The sequence below is a fragment of the Spea bombifrons genome, chromosome 1 (genome assembly GCF_027358695.1).
Source record: "Spea bombifrons isolate aSpeBom1 chromosome 1, aSpeBom1.2.pri, whole genome shotgun sequence".
NCBI lineage: Eukaryota > Metazoa > Chordata > Amphibia > Anura > Pelobatidae > Spea > Spea bombifrons.
In genome coordinates, this window is record NC_071087.1 from 38,125,123 (window position 1) to 38,139,307 (window position 14,185).

Below are 14,185 nucleotides of genomic sequence, written 5' to 3' on the forward strand. Positions count from 1 at the left end.
CAAATTTCTGTTTATATATATCATATGATGTCAAAAGCAGGACTAACTGCATTAGATACCTAAAATGTTAAAATACATGTATTCATTTGATAAAATACTGTTTTACCATTCTTTCTTTACTATTTTTTTCTTTAAAAATGTTTTTTTCTTTAAAATAGCACCAAACTATAAGGGTGGGGCCTATAATCGGGTGCGGCCTATAATCGGGCCAATGCAGTATATACAGTATATCATCCATACCACCTATTTACGGTATTCCCATCAGTGCCACACCTTCTTTTACGTTCCAAAATAACCCAAGCCAGCAATAGGTACGATAAAACGTCTTTGCCTTTGAACTTTGCATGAAGCCGATGATTAGTATTTTTGCCTGCCCTTGTTTAAATTTCATCTCTCACTCTAGTACAGCAAACGTGGAAACTCCAGGGATACTTTTTTTGTATCATTATTCTAGGCCAGTCGAGTTTCTGAATGGATTTAAACGCCTTAAGAGCTTCCCAGAACCGCGTCTCTGACTTCTAGATTTCAGCTGTTTAATTACATTAATCATTTTGGAACACTCAGATTAAGCTCAAAAGGCTTAAGAACTATTATACCAATATTGGCATCCAAAGCAGAACTGCTCTGTTAACCCTTTCTTTGTCAGAGCTTAGATCTAGGCTGATATCCATTCCTGCCTTTATGCGGTGGCTGACGTAATGCTTGACGTAAAAAATAAAGTGGGCTACAATGTGAACTGTCTTTTTTTCTCTCTCAATATAGGCACCTTTTCCACAAATCGTGTGTGGATCCTTGGCTATTAGATCATCGTACATGTCCAATGTGTAAAATGAATATTCTGAAAGCTCTGGGGATACCGGTAAGAGCCCGAGTTGACAGCTATTCAAATAACATTTATTGAATATGTTCTCTAAAGCAAAGAATATTTTAGAGGTCTTTCGCTACACTGCGTTAAAGGCTGTGAAAGGCGTCTAAAACAAAAGCTTATTTATTAGTTGTTTTTTTTCTTGTTCCCTTATAAGGTGTGCCTTTTGAACATTATGCTCTACATTTTGGAAGAATCACATAATTGCAAGTATTATAATGCAGTGATGGTATTAGCTGAATTAGGACACTCTGCCTACTACAGCAAATTACTTTTATGGGGCTTATTTTCTATTGTAATTTTTTGTAGGGCATTATTGGTTAAATTGGGAGTAATGCAGCCAAAATTACTTTTTCTCCTTTCGTGCAATGCATATGTACGGTAAATTGTGTTGGCGTAACCTTCTCACAGAAATGTTACTTATGAAATGGTTATTACAGTGGTACAGTGTCCAAGAGAACAATCACATGCTTAAGCCCCGTGAAATATCTTCTTTTTTTAACAACATTAAAGGCCTGTGGCTTCATCTAGCACAATATAAAAAGGTTATGTGACATTGTTCTATCAGTGTTTGCATCAGGCAGGTCATATAGAATTCATCTGGCAGATAAGTCAAGTCATGAATTATTGAATTTGGGCACCAAGCGGCGGCAGGAACCAGCTGCCACAAAAACGTCCATCACTCCTACTTCAGTCCATTAGATTAGAGCTGGGCATGGTGCCAGATGGAGAATGATCCAGACAGCATTAAATACTGGCAGAGCTGTAAGCCATGCCAAGCCTACAGGGGCCTGCAATATAACACTCTATAGAACATCCAACACAGTCGTATGCTTACATGCAATGCCTTCCCGTTTACAAGATGGCGGTGTGACAGAATACAGTATTTTCTGGAACTGCATCCTCCTAATTATCTATATTTGAAGCGTATCAAGTGTGACATATTTAAGAATAGAAAATTCACACATAACATCACATTCATGCATTTTAATTAATGAGAATAACCACAGCTTAAGAGTGTACAGGGTTAGCAGGTTGGAGCGGGTTAACACACCATGTACAGGTATCGCCTGCGGCTTGTTCATTTCTTCCCAGATTCTTAGATTTAGCGTAATGGGTCACATGAATGAGCATTGGACAAGTTCATCCTAAGTGATGACATCATCAGAAGCAAAATAAAACGAAAATAATAGTAAGGCACAAAGGAAATACTTATTACAGAAGACTGATAACTTCAGCTTCTATAGTAAGTACAGATAAGGTTCACGGCTCAACCAAAGACAACCTTTATTGCTCATGGTCATTCGGCTCAGCGGTCTACCCCACGGAGGTTATAGATAATAAACTGGAAGCTGGATGTGCAACAGTAGCAGCGGCGTATCTGAAAAATTGCATTTTGCAGATTGAACCAACTTCGGCACTTCTAACAAAAGATCTGAACGGTCTCTGAGTCACCTAGAAACTGCTAGAATTTTTGTTTTTAATGTATAGCGGGGCCATATTAGCATCTGGATATCTGTGTGTGCACAAAATGTATAGACCATTTACAAGTCTCAGGAGAAAAGTGATAAATCCTATTGACTAATAAGTAAGTTAAAAAACAGCAAGTGATGTATACTGTATGTTTATAAATGTATAATATATGCTGTATGTATGTATATATATAATGTTGGAAAGTGACAAGACTGCAACTCAACCATTACTAGGATTATTTGGAAATTGCTGTATTCTCAAATAGCATGCACAATGTGAAAATAGAATGACTCCCTTCTTTCCAACAGCCAAATGCAGATTGCCTAGATGATATCCCTCCGGACTTTGAAGGTTCCGTGGGGCCACCCACCAATCAAATAACAGGAGCTAGCGATGTAACTGTGAACGAGAGTTCTGTAGGAGCTGACCCTCCTGTTCGTACAGTGGGTGTATTACAAGTGATCCAAGATGCAGAAGTACTTCCGCAGGTCGGGGACATTAGCCTTACTGCAAGCAGTAAGTTGTTTGTTTTATTACATTTTATAGCGTTTTATAGTATTCACTTGTAGTACAGCAAAGGTTGGAAAAGCAAAGCAAATTCTTCCGCTTACTGAACTATGATCCTCCTCCAGCTTGGAAGTGGTAGTTCAGCAATGTTAACCTGATTGGTGCGTGAAGAAGTGACTAATATGAATATGATTGCATTTTAGCCCACATATACCAGCTTTTGTAGAAAGAGCTATCAGTGAAACATGTTTGCGTATCTTGACATACATTTTGGGCCTTAGGTTTTTGCAGTATATAGTATTGCTGCATACATAGCTTTTTCTTCATGAGCACAACAACTCTGTAGATGCACAGGGATGTGTGAATGAATAATCAGACAGGTGTTCTCCAATCATGTTAACCCTTTTATTATGCTATAGACCAGTGGTTCTCAACCTGTGTATCCTCAGGACCCACATTTGTCTTTGGTCATTAAGTCGCATCCCAAAAATAACCTCAGAAAAGATGAGGGAGTGGAAAGGCTGTCCGCGGGCTGCAGCAGGAAGAGGGGAGGAGCAATCAGAGAAAAACTTTATTCAGCTCCCACTAGGAACATGAGTTGAGAACCACTGCTATAGACGCATAGGTACGCCCACAAAAGTTGTGGCAAGATTGCCCCTAGGACGTACCTGTACGCCATGCGTTCTTCACAGCGGCAGGGACATATTCCTGCTGCGGCATGGGAGATCAGCCTGTCTATTGACTTTGGAGTAAGCCTCCATCCAGTATTGCCATTTGATTAAAATGCTGGTTTATAATAAAAAGAGCAATTCGAATCATTGGTAGTAAGGAGTGTTGATTCTACGTCTCCACGGAGACCTTTTTTCTTTCTATTGACAGCCTTCAACCGACCCACTAGCTATGACATTTTTTTTATAGAGCACCATCAGGTTCAGTGGCACCATTATAAAAGAGGAGATATATGCACAAATTAACAATGCAGCATACGCACAGCGTTATTAAAAAGATTATTATTATCAAGAAGATTATTTAGGCAACACTTAATTACTGGCAATGTTTTTTTTTCATCATATTTGGGTGTTTTTCCACGAAGTCACCTTACGCTGGCTTTAGAAATAGAAAACCGAGCTTCTTTTGGATTAAACATCCTTTCGTTATCTTAGTAACAGAGAAGAGTGTATACCCAAGCTGCATGGGTACATGTCTCCGCTCAGTGCTTTGCATAGCCAGCTTTGGGATCATTTACCATTTCCCAATGCAGTTTAAAAAACGTTTTAAAAAAGAAAGAATGCTATACACAGTTTGAGTGAAGTGAAAAAAAAACCATTGTATAAAAAATAAATTAACCCATTAACACACACACGCATGTCGCCACCAATCATATTCAGTAAAAAATTATTATTAATTAAAAAAATTAACCAATATCTCTATACTTTATCTCTAATCTCATATACTCATATTGCTTCAGGTTTACTAAGAACTTCCCAAACAATATAATTTTACACTTAAAATGATAAGCTGTTCACTGAATGCAATATTATTGTAGTTCATTCTCCTAATAAGAGGCTTACGAGCATATGCGGTCTGATAAATTGAGCATGATAAGCAGAGTGTGACAAGTAACAGGAAAAATGTGAAATTCAGTATTTACACAATATACAAAAATAGAATATATAAATAACAGGCACTGGAAATAATGCTATAGATATTACCTACGCTCATCATCAGGTCTTTCTGTTAAAATGAATTAACAGAATGAGGCTTCTAGTGAAGTGTACAAGGTGACCTGTATCCAAATAATAACACGTAATAATAATTACATTGAAACTTTGTCAAACCTTTATAATAATATCTGAACAGCATTCAAGTCCGTGTTTATTAACGCAACATTTTCAGAGTTTTTACCAGTGTGTCTCAATAACACTTTTACCTACAACAAATGTACAACGTTAATATATAAATATACTGGTGGGGGTTTATTTACAGTATGCTCTTTAAAGGGAAAGACAGACATTTTGCGCTGGTGTTTGTTTAGATTCTACATATTTTTTTGGTGCTGTACAGATAATCTCTTTATCAAAGCTATAAATGTTTACTTATTACTGGAAACATAGAATTAGGAGCATTTCACTGCATGTGCAGAAGATCATCAAAAGATGTCTCTACAGACCATGAGACACTGGAGGACTAGATTTTGATATCCATCTATTAGAAAGAATGAACGGTGTGAATTTGTACTGAAGTATTCACTTGTAAGACAAATTCATTCTGCCTGCCTTCTTTATTACAAGTGCTAGCTTCCTCTTGGAACCCCTCTCCCCCTCCACCCATTCAGTCAACTTCTGTTCAACCCTCAACATAACTTCAGATTACAAAACCATTCCTTTGAAAATGTTAAAAATGTTATTCTGTTGCCAGACCCCTAGTTTAGCTTCCCAAAGTTTAGCCTGGTTGTATAGTGCGTATAACCAGTGTGCCGAGAAGTAAAGGAAGATAAGACGTTTCATGGAAACCAAACATGATTCATACATATATACTACAAATGTACTGTATATATATATATTAGCTTGGCTCATCTTACTTCATACAAACAAAAATGGGAGCGCTCCGAGGACGTTGAAAAGTCATGCAGGTTTTAATGCAAAAATGCAGGCATCAAAGTTAAGTCCAATGATAAAAGTCCCCAAGTGGGACCCAAACATTGAGACTGTGTATATGGGTATATTGTTATATATGCAGAAAAAGAATGGAGATTGGATATTTGGCTCTTAATACATATCTGGGACATTCTGCAATTTTTGAAGGCTGCATTGAATCAATGGACTAAATCTATATAAAGAGTAAAAACATTGGTTTTAAAGAAAAGCTGCTCATTCACCATTTAACAAGTGGGGGTTTTATTTATTTATTCACTGTGCGTCAGTAGTGCTTAAAACCCAGCCACATTGGCAGCATTGGTCATCTCCTACTTTACTGCAAGGCTCCTCCACGTTGCGTAAAAATGTATTCCCTAATCTAATCCATAATAAGGGTATAGATTTAATAAGTAGGCATTTCATCCATTAAACTAAGTATTATTTCTACCATTTTTAGAGGTTGTTTTTTCCCCAGTGTTTTAATCAAAAGTAATGGAACTAAAGCACAATAATATTTACTACGTGGCATGTAATATGCCTATCTAGTCTCTAAAGCTTGAAATCTATTGTGCTTCAGTTAGTTTACTCCTCTTCTTTCCATGGCTACCTCCATACAACACTATGTTGATGAATTACAACTCTGATGATACCCAACCCATTCCTTCCCTATATTATTCATTTGATCTGGTAATGGAGGCGGAGATGGAAAGTCCCAGTTTGATTTGCATACCAGAATGAAAATAGAAATCGTGATTTGCCTCAGCATATGAGATCCTATTAAGTTTCCAGATGAGCAGACAGCCAGCTACGAGTGTCTACACACAGTCGGGTCTCCCTATCCTGAACATGTCATTGTTGCTTTTTCCAGTGCACTCCTACCCACATCTGCCTTCAATAAAATGTGGCTGTTAATCATAGCTTTCACCTCTTACTTATTTTATAAATGTGATTCTCTCAACACGCAATACCTGCTACATTCATTGTCAGACAACCATAGGTTTGTCCTATTGGCCATTTTTTCCAAGATGCATTCAATTTTTAAGTGTTGCTGACCACCACCTGTAAGCTGCTTCCCTTCATTATGGGGGATGTGTAAATTTATTGTGATTTCATGTGATTTCCTTATTGAGTAATTTTCCATTTTATGCCATCTTTAATAATAAAGTGGATTCGGTCATTAAATAAATAGAATCTAAAGTTTTTGTCCAGCCAATCGTTACTGTAAAATCCAGAAACATGCCTTATTACATCACCGATGCGCTGGAGTCCCGTCTGGCTCAAGTCTGAATGATCGAAGGCTCTGAGCTGGTTACACAGAAAAGCAGAGTTTCTGAAGTTTTGGCCATCAGTGTCAATTTTGCATTTTGATTGGCTTCGAAATCGACAAGAAACTCGCAAACATCCCCTGCTGAGGATTTTAAAACTAAAATACTACTGTTGTGTAATTATTTTGAGAAGACCCTTTGTTAGGGAGCGAGCTGGAAATGTTTCCTCCATGACGTACTTCATGTTGTTAAAGGCTTTCACATATTTCTGAGAATTTTGTCTGGGAGTTTGTGGGAATTAATGGCCTTAATGTGCTCCAGATGTGGTTCAACGATACAGTAGTTTGCACCTTTAGAAGTTTTCCGATCTAAATGGGGAAATTCATTGTACTTAAAGGAAACATTTTAACATTAATCTCATAAGGTTTCATCCAAACAACAAGTAAGGAGATTTTGGCAAACAGGCTGACCAGTGTGTGTAAGAGGGGTGCATATTTAATCCTATTTATTTTGTTTGTAAATTAATATTCCTCTATATATTCCTTCTTAATGCTGTCAATATGTGCTTATAAAATCCCTTTTATTTTGTCACCACACTTGTATGTTTCTTCATTGTGCCATGAGATGCATATATAGTCCCTTTTATCCTATATCTGTGAATGTATATTTCCATTAAATAATGTGCTGTGAGCCATATTCCTTGTATTCACTCGTACGGCCCCTATCAAACATCTTGGGGCCCAGTACAAGCCGAATGCCTGGGCCCCCATGCGTCTTCCATCACCTTGCCCCATGTCCATCGCATTGTCCCACCCATTCCTCCTCCCGTCACCCAGTCTTAAAATCCTCCCATAAGCACACCTTATGAGAAAGGGGCAAGCCTAAGGCTAGTGGCACCTGGGTGCAGTACTTCTTCTAGCATAACTAGCATGCATACATGCTGCTAACACGCAAACTCGCTTTAAATGCTTCAAATAGTATATATATATATATATATAATAGTACTGTTCATATCTTTAGGGTCATTTAGAAAGTTCCTTTTTTTTAGCACATACATGCAGTAACCTACGACCACACACAGGTCATCGCGTTGAGTTCTAGGAAATTACGTCATATCCTGGCACTCACTCATCGTCTACTCATCGACCTAACAAAACACAGCCCGAAGCACCGGCCTAGTGGTATGCTGAACGGGTGCAGCTGGTGTTGGGGGACCACGGCCACCTCCCTTACACCATAGTTTGTACTACTACTACGGAGTCATGTAACTCATGTTACATGACCCCGCTTGGTGGTTCAGTTATCGGGCGGCCGTCTCAGCATAAGCAAGTGCCTCCCTGCCTGGAACAGTACCAAGCATACCTCCTTGATGATGGCTCTGTTCACTCATTGGAAAAGGTGATGGAAGCATCACTTGGTTAGAGAACTCTTACTAGTGGTAGTGAAATCATGACAAGCTACACCTTATTAAGCGACTCTCAACCAGTTTCATGAGTACCATTTTTTGTTACATGCCAAGTGTGCATATGTGCAAATGTTATCAACATACTGTGTGTATCTATTGGCTTACTCATTGTGTCTTTAAATGTTTCAGGTGAACAGGAGCCAGCACTCAGCAGTGATTCTGATATTTCTCTCATTATGGCGGTGGAAGTGGGACTTTCAGATGTGGATCTCTCCACTGACCAGGACTGTGAGGAGGTGAAATCCTGAGCAGGAACATTGCTGCAAATAGAAGGATGGTCATAGAAGATGGGAAGAGATGGCTCTCCTGGAGTTTGGACTGTTCCAAAAAATAAAGCATAAACAAATCTCCACCACCATAAAATCTCCAGTGCTCTCCATTCCAGGATGACCATGGAAAGCAATAGCGCCAGATGCCTGCTGTGTTCAGCACAGTTTCTTCCCGTTGGATTTTCAGTTGGGTTGATTTTGGGAGCAGAGGTTTCCTCCTTCCCTCTCACGTGCAAGGCTTCAAACTGCAGGCTTCCCCTGTTGTGGATAGCGGACCTGGAAACTAAAACTGAAATCTGATGCTGTTTCATAAAAAAGGAATACGAAACAAAAATAGAGATTAAAAAGCATTGGTTCTTTTATTTGTTAACCTAGTTTTAATCCATGTATGTCACACTTATATTTACGATGGACAGAGCATTGTCTCAGGTATTTTGGGAGTTTTCTTTGGCTGCTTTGCCAACTAAACAGGACAGTGTCGTGGCGTTTGGGAGTCGATGGTCAGCTTGCATTTGATGAGAAAGCCGTGGTTACAGGAAGGACAACATTCCAGACGCACCCAGAAGCAAATGAAGGGGCCTTTGCCGTCTGCATGTGATTTAACATTCTTCATGGCCTTGCATAACAATTGCATAACAAATTTCATTTTGTTGAAGAAAACAAATGGGGACCATGAAACAGAAAAAGAAAACTACTGACAGGTCATGGCTCCTAATTGTGTGGTCCAGCCATCTTGGTTGTGGTATAAGCAATGGTGTCATTTAACCAAGTGAGTTCCAATAGATTGAGCACTGCTGTCTTCTCATACATTCAACGGGTTAAAGCGTTGAACAGCACATTTGTTCTATAATTTAGAGAAATGTATCTTGGCAGCATCTTTGAAATCTTCCTGCAGCATTTGTGGTTAGAACATTACAATGTTAGAAAGGTCTCCGAACAAAAAAATAAATATATTTTCCTAGAAATAAGAAAATTCAGCCACTAAGTTTGTTGGTAATAGCAGAGGTGTTTTGGGTGCTGCGGAATGCTTCAAGTTCTTGTGTCACATTTTGAACACAGTACATCACTGACTTTGTCACATGGGATTTTCACATGTATAATGTCAAAATAATTAGATGATATATGTATGGATCACAGATACAAAATTCACTACTCATAACCTTTTAATTGACGTGTACAGCACAGTTTGCAAGCCCCATAATTCTACAGAAATGGGACATCATTGAAGTGGCGACATGGATAGTGGAGGAGGAAGGATTTAACCCTTGCATAAGATTGCGCCCCTCTCACCCCTCATGCCATCAGTATATTAAAGGGACTTCCTCCTTCCCTCATTGATATCTTCTCTTCTGGCTTGAAGACTAATGTATATTGCTTCTGATCATTCTGACAAATTGTTTTTTTTCTTTGTTGTTTTAACCAATATTCCTGTGATTCCCTGTGTACCAGTGATCTGTACCAGTAAGCCTGTGGTGGAGATATTGCTATATTGCTTTGACAAAGGCAAACTCCAGCATTCATAAGCATTTGATTGATATGATCACCTGGGAAAGAAGGGAGTGCCATGTTTTGTTGTTAATTAGCTGAGAAAAGGTCTCAGGAAGGAAGCGGCACGTTGGTGTGAGCTTAGTAAAGGCCTTTGCCGTTTTACAGCGGCCTTCAAAAGAAATGTCCATGTGTAGTGATATTATACTATCTCTAAGAATTTGTTCATACATCATATCTGCCCAGACTATTGCCAGATATGTGTATTTTTTGTTTGTTTGTTTTTCTTCGGCGTTAATTTAAAGTAGTAGAGAAGCAGGATCATTATCTAGGTTTAATTGTACTCCAGAGACTAAGTTCCTATATAAAGACTAGAGAGAACAGCTTTTGATGAGCCTGGCTCGTGGCATGGAACACAGCCAAGGATGTGTGCTGATGACCACAATAGGTGCTCGGGTGGGGTGTAAGCATTATAATGATGTCACTAACATAGGATAGAACAGACAAAAATCTTGGGCCAGGGACACTTATCCAATGGTAAAAACTGTTGGTCAGAGGGGTTTACAGACTTAAAAGGCTGCTGTTAACAAGAATAAACAGGATGGTGTCATACACGGAAAGATCAAAGATCAGGGTTGTTGTGTTTAAAGACACTCAAGGCTTTGTTGACAGTTATACCCCAAAATCCACCGAGGCACGATAACTTTTGGGGAAACAAAATGTGCTATCAGCCTTTTTCATGTGAAGAGTTGCAAATATATGTTGTCCGTAAAAAAGAATATATATTGCTTTTCTGGCAGGCTGCGCCTAAGATTACACAAAATTCATCATTACAAAAAACTTTTGATATTTCTGGAAAAGCAAAAAATTTATACCTCTACTTTACTATTAAAGAAAGTAAGAATTTAACCGAGATCAGTGATCTCCAAGTTTACGTGTGTCAGCATTGCAGGCCCTGCTTCTCTTTGTGGTCTGGTAGAAAAGCAAAATTGTGTCTCGCCATCCCGTCCATCAGGGAACTGACTGCGGGTGATCACATTGTGCTGAGGGCTGGTGATGATGATTCTGCTAAAGGCTGATTACCTTTAATAGAAAATGTGGCCTTTTTCCATGTGTTTTTCCACAAGTTGCTTGCCATACTGTGAAGCTGTGTGATAGAGAACATGTAACATCTCGCTGATATCATTTCTAGATTCTAGATAAATGCATAAATTCTAGCACAGCAATGCTGGAGTCTAGTGCAATGCAGTAAGTGGTTAAGATTGTTAGGATTATGTTCTATAATAAGGGTGGGTAAGCTGGACCCTACAACTCATCACCATCAGATAAAAGTATGATTAGCCTAAAATGCTAAGTACGAGCAATCAGCTTTTGGCTATTGCTTAGTGTACCATTTGCATCACATTTTAGTAGTGGTATGGTATAGATATGTGTATGTGTATATGTATATATATATATATATATATATATATATATATATATAATATATGCACACACACACACAAATGCCTGCCATAGAGAATGTCAAATTGTACAATGCAAAGAAATTGGTGCCCTCATAGATAAATTTTAATTTTCATGCATAGTCCTCAGAATCATTAGTAAAAACCAAAGATTGTAGGTAATATTGAATAGTCACATTTTATTTACATTGGTAATAATAGGACTATATATATGTATATATATTATATATGGAAAAACTATATAAGGAAAGGTTGTTTACTTGTGTAGACAAGATGAATGGAAATATCCCTCCCACCTCACAGCCCTGGAGTTTCTCTTGAGCGTATGGCAGAGTTGGCCCTGGGAAATGCAACTCATCTATTTAGTGCAATTCCATGGGAAACGTTCCAAAGTTTGCGCTTTATCATAGAAATGTAATAATATGGCGTCTCGGAGGAAATCTTCAAATTCATGCTTGGATTCTGATGATGACCAGTAGACTAAATAAAGCAAGGGATACTATTGCAGTACTTCCATTAGGAATATTGGTATGGGGCCATTAGGAATATTGGTATGGGGCTTCCGATATTATCTCATTACCCCAATTGTATACAGACAAACCCAGCCATGTCCACATTATTTTGCATTCCAGAGGGTGAAATGCGAAGGTTACTTTGACTCCCTTTATATGCTTGGACAGTTGCTGTTTTGCCCCATGGAAAGTCAACCCTTAATGTGGTCTAGCAGTGCTTCTAGGCGATGCAACACAGACTAATAGTAAGAAGAACAGGTACATATTTAATCAGAGCAGCCGATATCACCCGAGATTCGCTCAGCCAGTGCAAGACACTCCAGAAACAGCATGTTCTATTCTTGGAAGCACATCAGTGATTGAGAACTTCCGGCAGTCACCGTTCTGTCTGTTCTCTCTGTACTGTCTGCGGGAACATGCTCACACGGAATAATATATTTTACTTTGTGGGAAAATGGAAGGTAGTGCTTTTTATCATCATATTTTTTCTTTTGTAGTATTTATCCTATTTAACCATGATTATTGTTTCCAAATGTATGTCTATGTTGGTGCAGCATAAAACACAAATTTCCCTAAAAATGAATTAGTCATGCTAACTTTGCAGGAGATGGCTGTATGCTGTGCGGTCACAATTAGTACAGAGATTTTCTGCCACACCCGTAGTTGCTTGGCCAAGAGCTGACACTCCAGCCCTGGTTGCATTCATTTATTCTTAATGGGTAACAGGCTGCTCTGCTTGTTTTCAAATGCATGTAACTTGATGAATGTGTACTTTTTAGAATTACTTTTTTACTAGCAAATTTGTTAAAATTTTGGCACTTCATCTCACAATGACACCAAAATTATTATTGAAAAATCTTGCGTCTAACACTTTTTTCCACTCTGTCAGAACAGTGGGAGTGTTTTTACACATGTACCTTTTCAAACTTTGGGTGTAAATTAAGCTCATGCTAGGGTGAGCTAGCTAGTGGTACCAGTCATACTGAAACCAAACCAGAGCCCAGGCCCAGGAAGCTAAGCATGAGCCAAGCTGGAATCATCTACCAAATGTTCACAAGGAAGGGAAGTGGGCATTTAAACCAGTTGAGGTCAAGCTCATAGAATTGGTCTGGGCCACATGTTGGGCTTAATCCCAGGTAGGATCCCCTAGCGCTTTCTTCTCTCTATATGTAGGACCGCTTTATATACATACCCCCATCGCACACGTATTACTTTCCCAAGGAATATAGGAATATCATTTTATACAAACATTTTTTGCAGCACAAAATAATACTTCCATAGAGATCTGACCAAGATGCTAATGCTGATTTTCAGGGCTGGTTATTATTTTTTTTCCATGCAGTTAAGTGCGTTAACCATCATTGTGTGGTTATTACATGTATTGGTGGTGTGCATGCACCCCCTTGTGGCCTGTGGCTTGCCTCAGGCTTTAATGATTCTACACCAGGAAAAAATACTTTTAAATATATTCTAAAATGTATTGTATTGTGCTTTCAAATTAACACCAGGTTTTAGGGGTCACAAACCATGAAAACTGTTTAAAAAGTATCTCTAAGAATTTTTAGCTGTTTATGTGAATTTAATTCAAGTGAGCTTTTAAAGTTTTACCAGCTCATGAGTAGCCTAAAAGGTAGGGTTGTAGACCATTGGAGACTTGTAGCGGTGAGCAACCTTGTATCAACAACTCAAATGGCACAAATCTGCAAGTTGTGTTTTGGGAAGGGGGAAGGAAGGGGAAGGGTGCCTTAAATGCTGATCATGAAAGTTGTGTGTTCTCAGGGCAGGATGAGACCTGTGTGGAAAGGAGTGCAGGCCCTGATTTAAAAATAATATTTAAAAAAGTTTTTATAATCTACAAAATAGTAAAAACAGATACCTTAGATGATTTGTACACATTCATAAACCTATGGAGTTATCAAATTTATTTTTATTTACACAACAGTTCCTGCTCTTTTTTTTTCCTGCATTCTCCTACTTGTTAAAGGGCTAGTTGCACAGTTTGGAGCTAAGGGTATGCAGACGCCAGTTGATATGCGACAAGGCTTGTGGAAGTCATTGGTGCTTAGCAGGTATTTATTGCAATGTCTGCCATACGACCTGTGGCTGCTGACCCCTGGAGCCTAACATTATTATTTAACCAATAGACTCATATCCAGAATCATGCCAACAAAGTAATGTCATCATGCATGCCACCAAACGGTTCTTAGTAAGGCGGTTTGCCAGGCTGTAGAAATTCATGCATAAA

At 38.6% G+C, this 14,185-nt stretch overlaps 1 protein-coding gene across 1 annotated transcript in view; it reads left to right on the forward strand.

Annotated features, from left to right (window-relative positions):
- RNF150 (ring finger protein 150) overlaps nt 1-8,827 on the forward strand; it is a 50,290-nt gene extending 41,463 nt beyond the window's left edge. Inside the window, exons 5-7 of the mRNA XM_053461034.1 lie at nt 763-859; nt 2,647-2,854; nt 8,341-8,827. Of these exons, the coding sequence (XP_053317009.1) occupies nt 763-859; nt 2,647-2,854; nt 8,341-8,459 (424 nt within the window). The 3' untranslated portion in view covers nt 8,460-8,827. The remainder of the gene's footprint in view (nt 1-762; nt 860-2,646; nt 2,855-8,340) is intronic.
- The last annotated feature ends 5,358 nt before the right edge of the window (nt 8,828-14,185 follow it).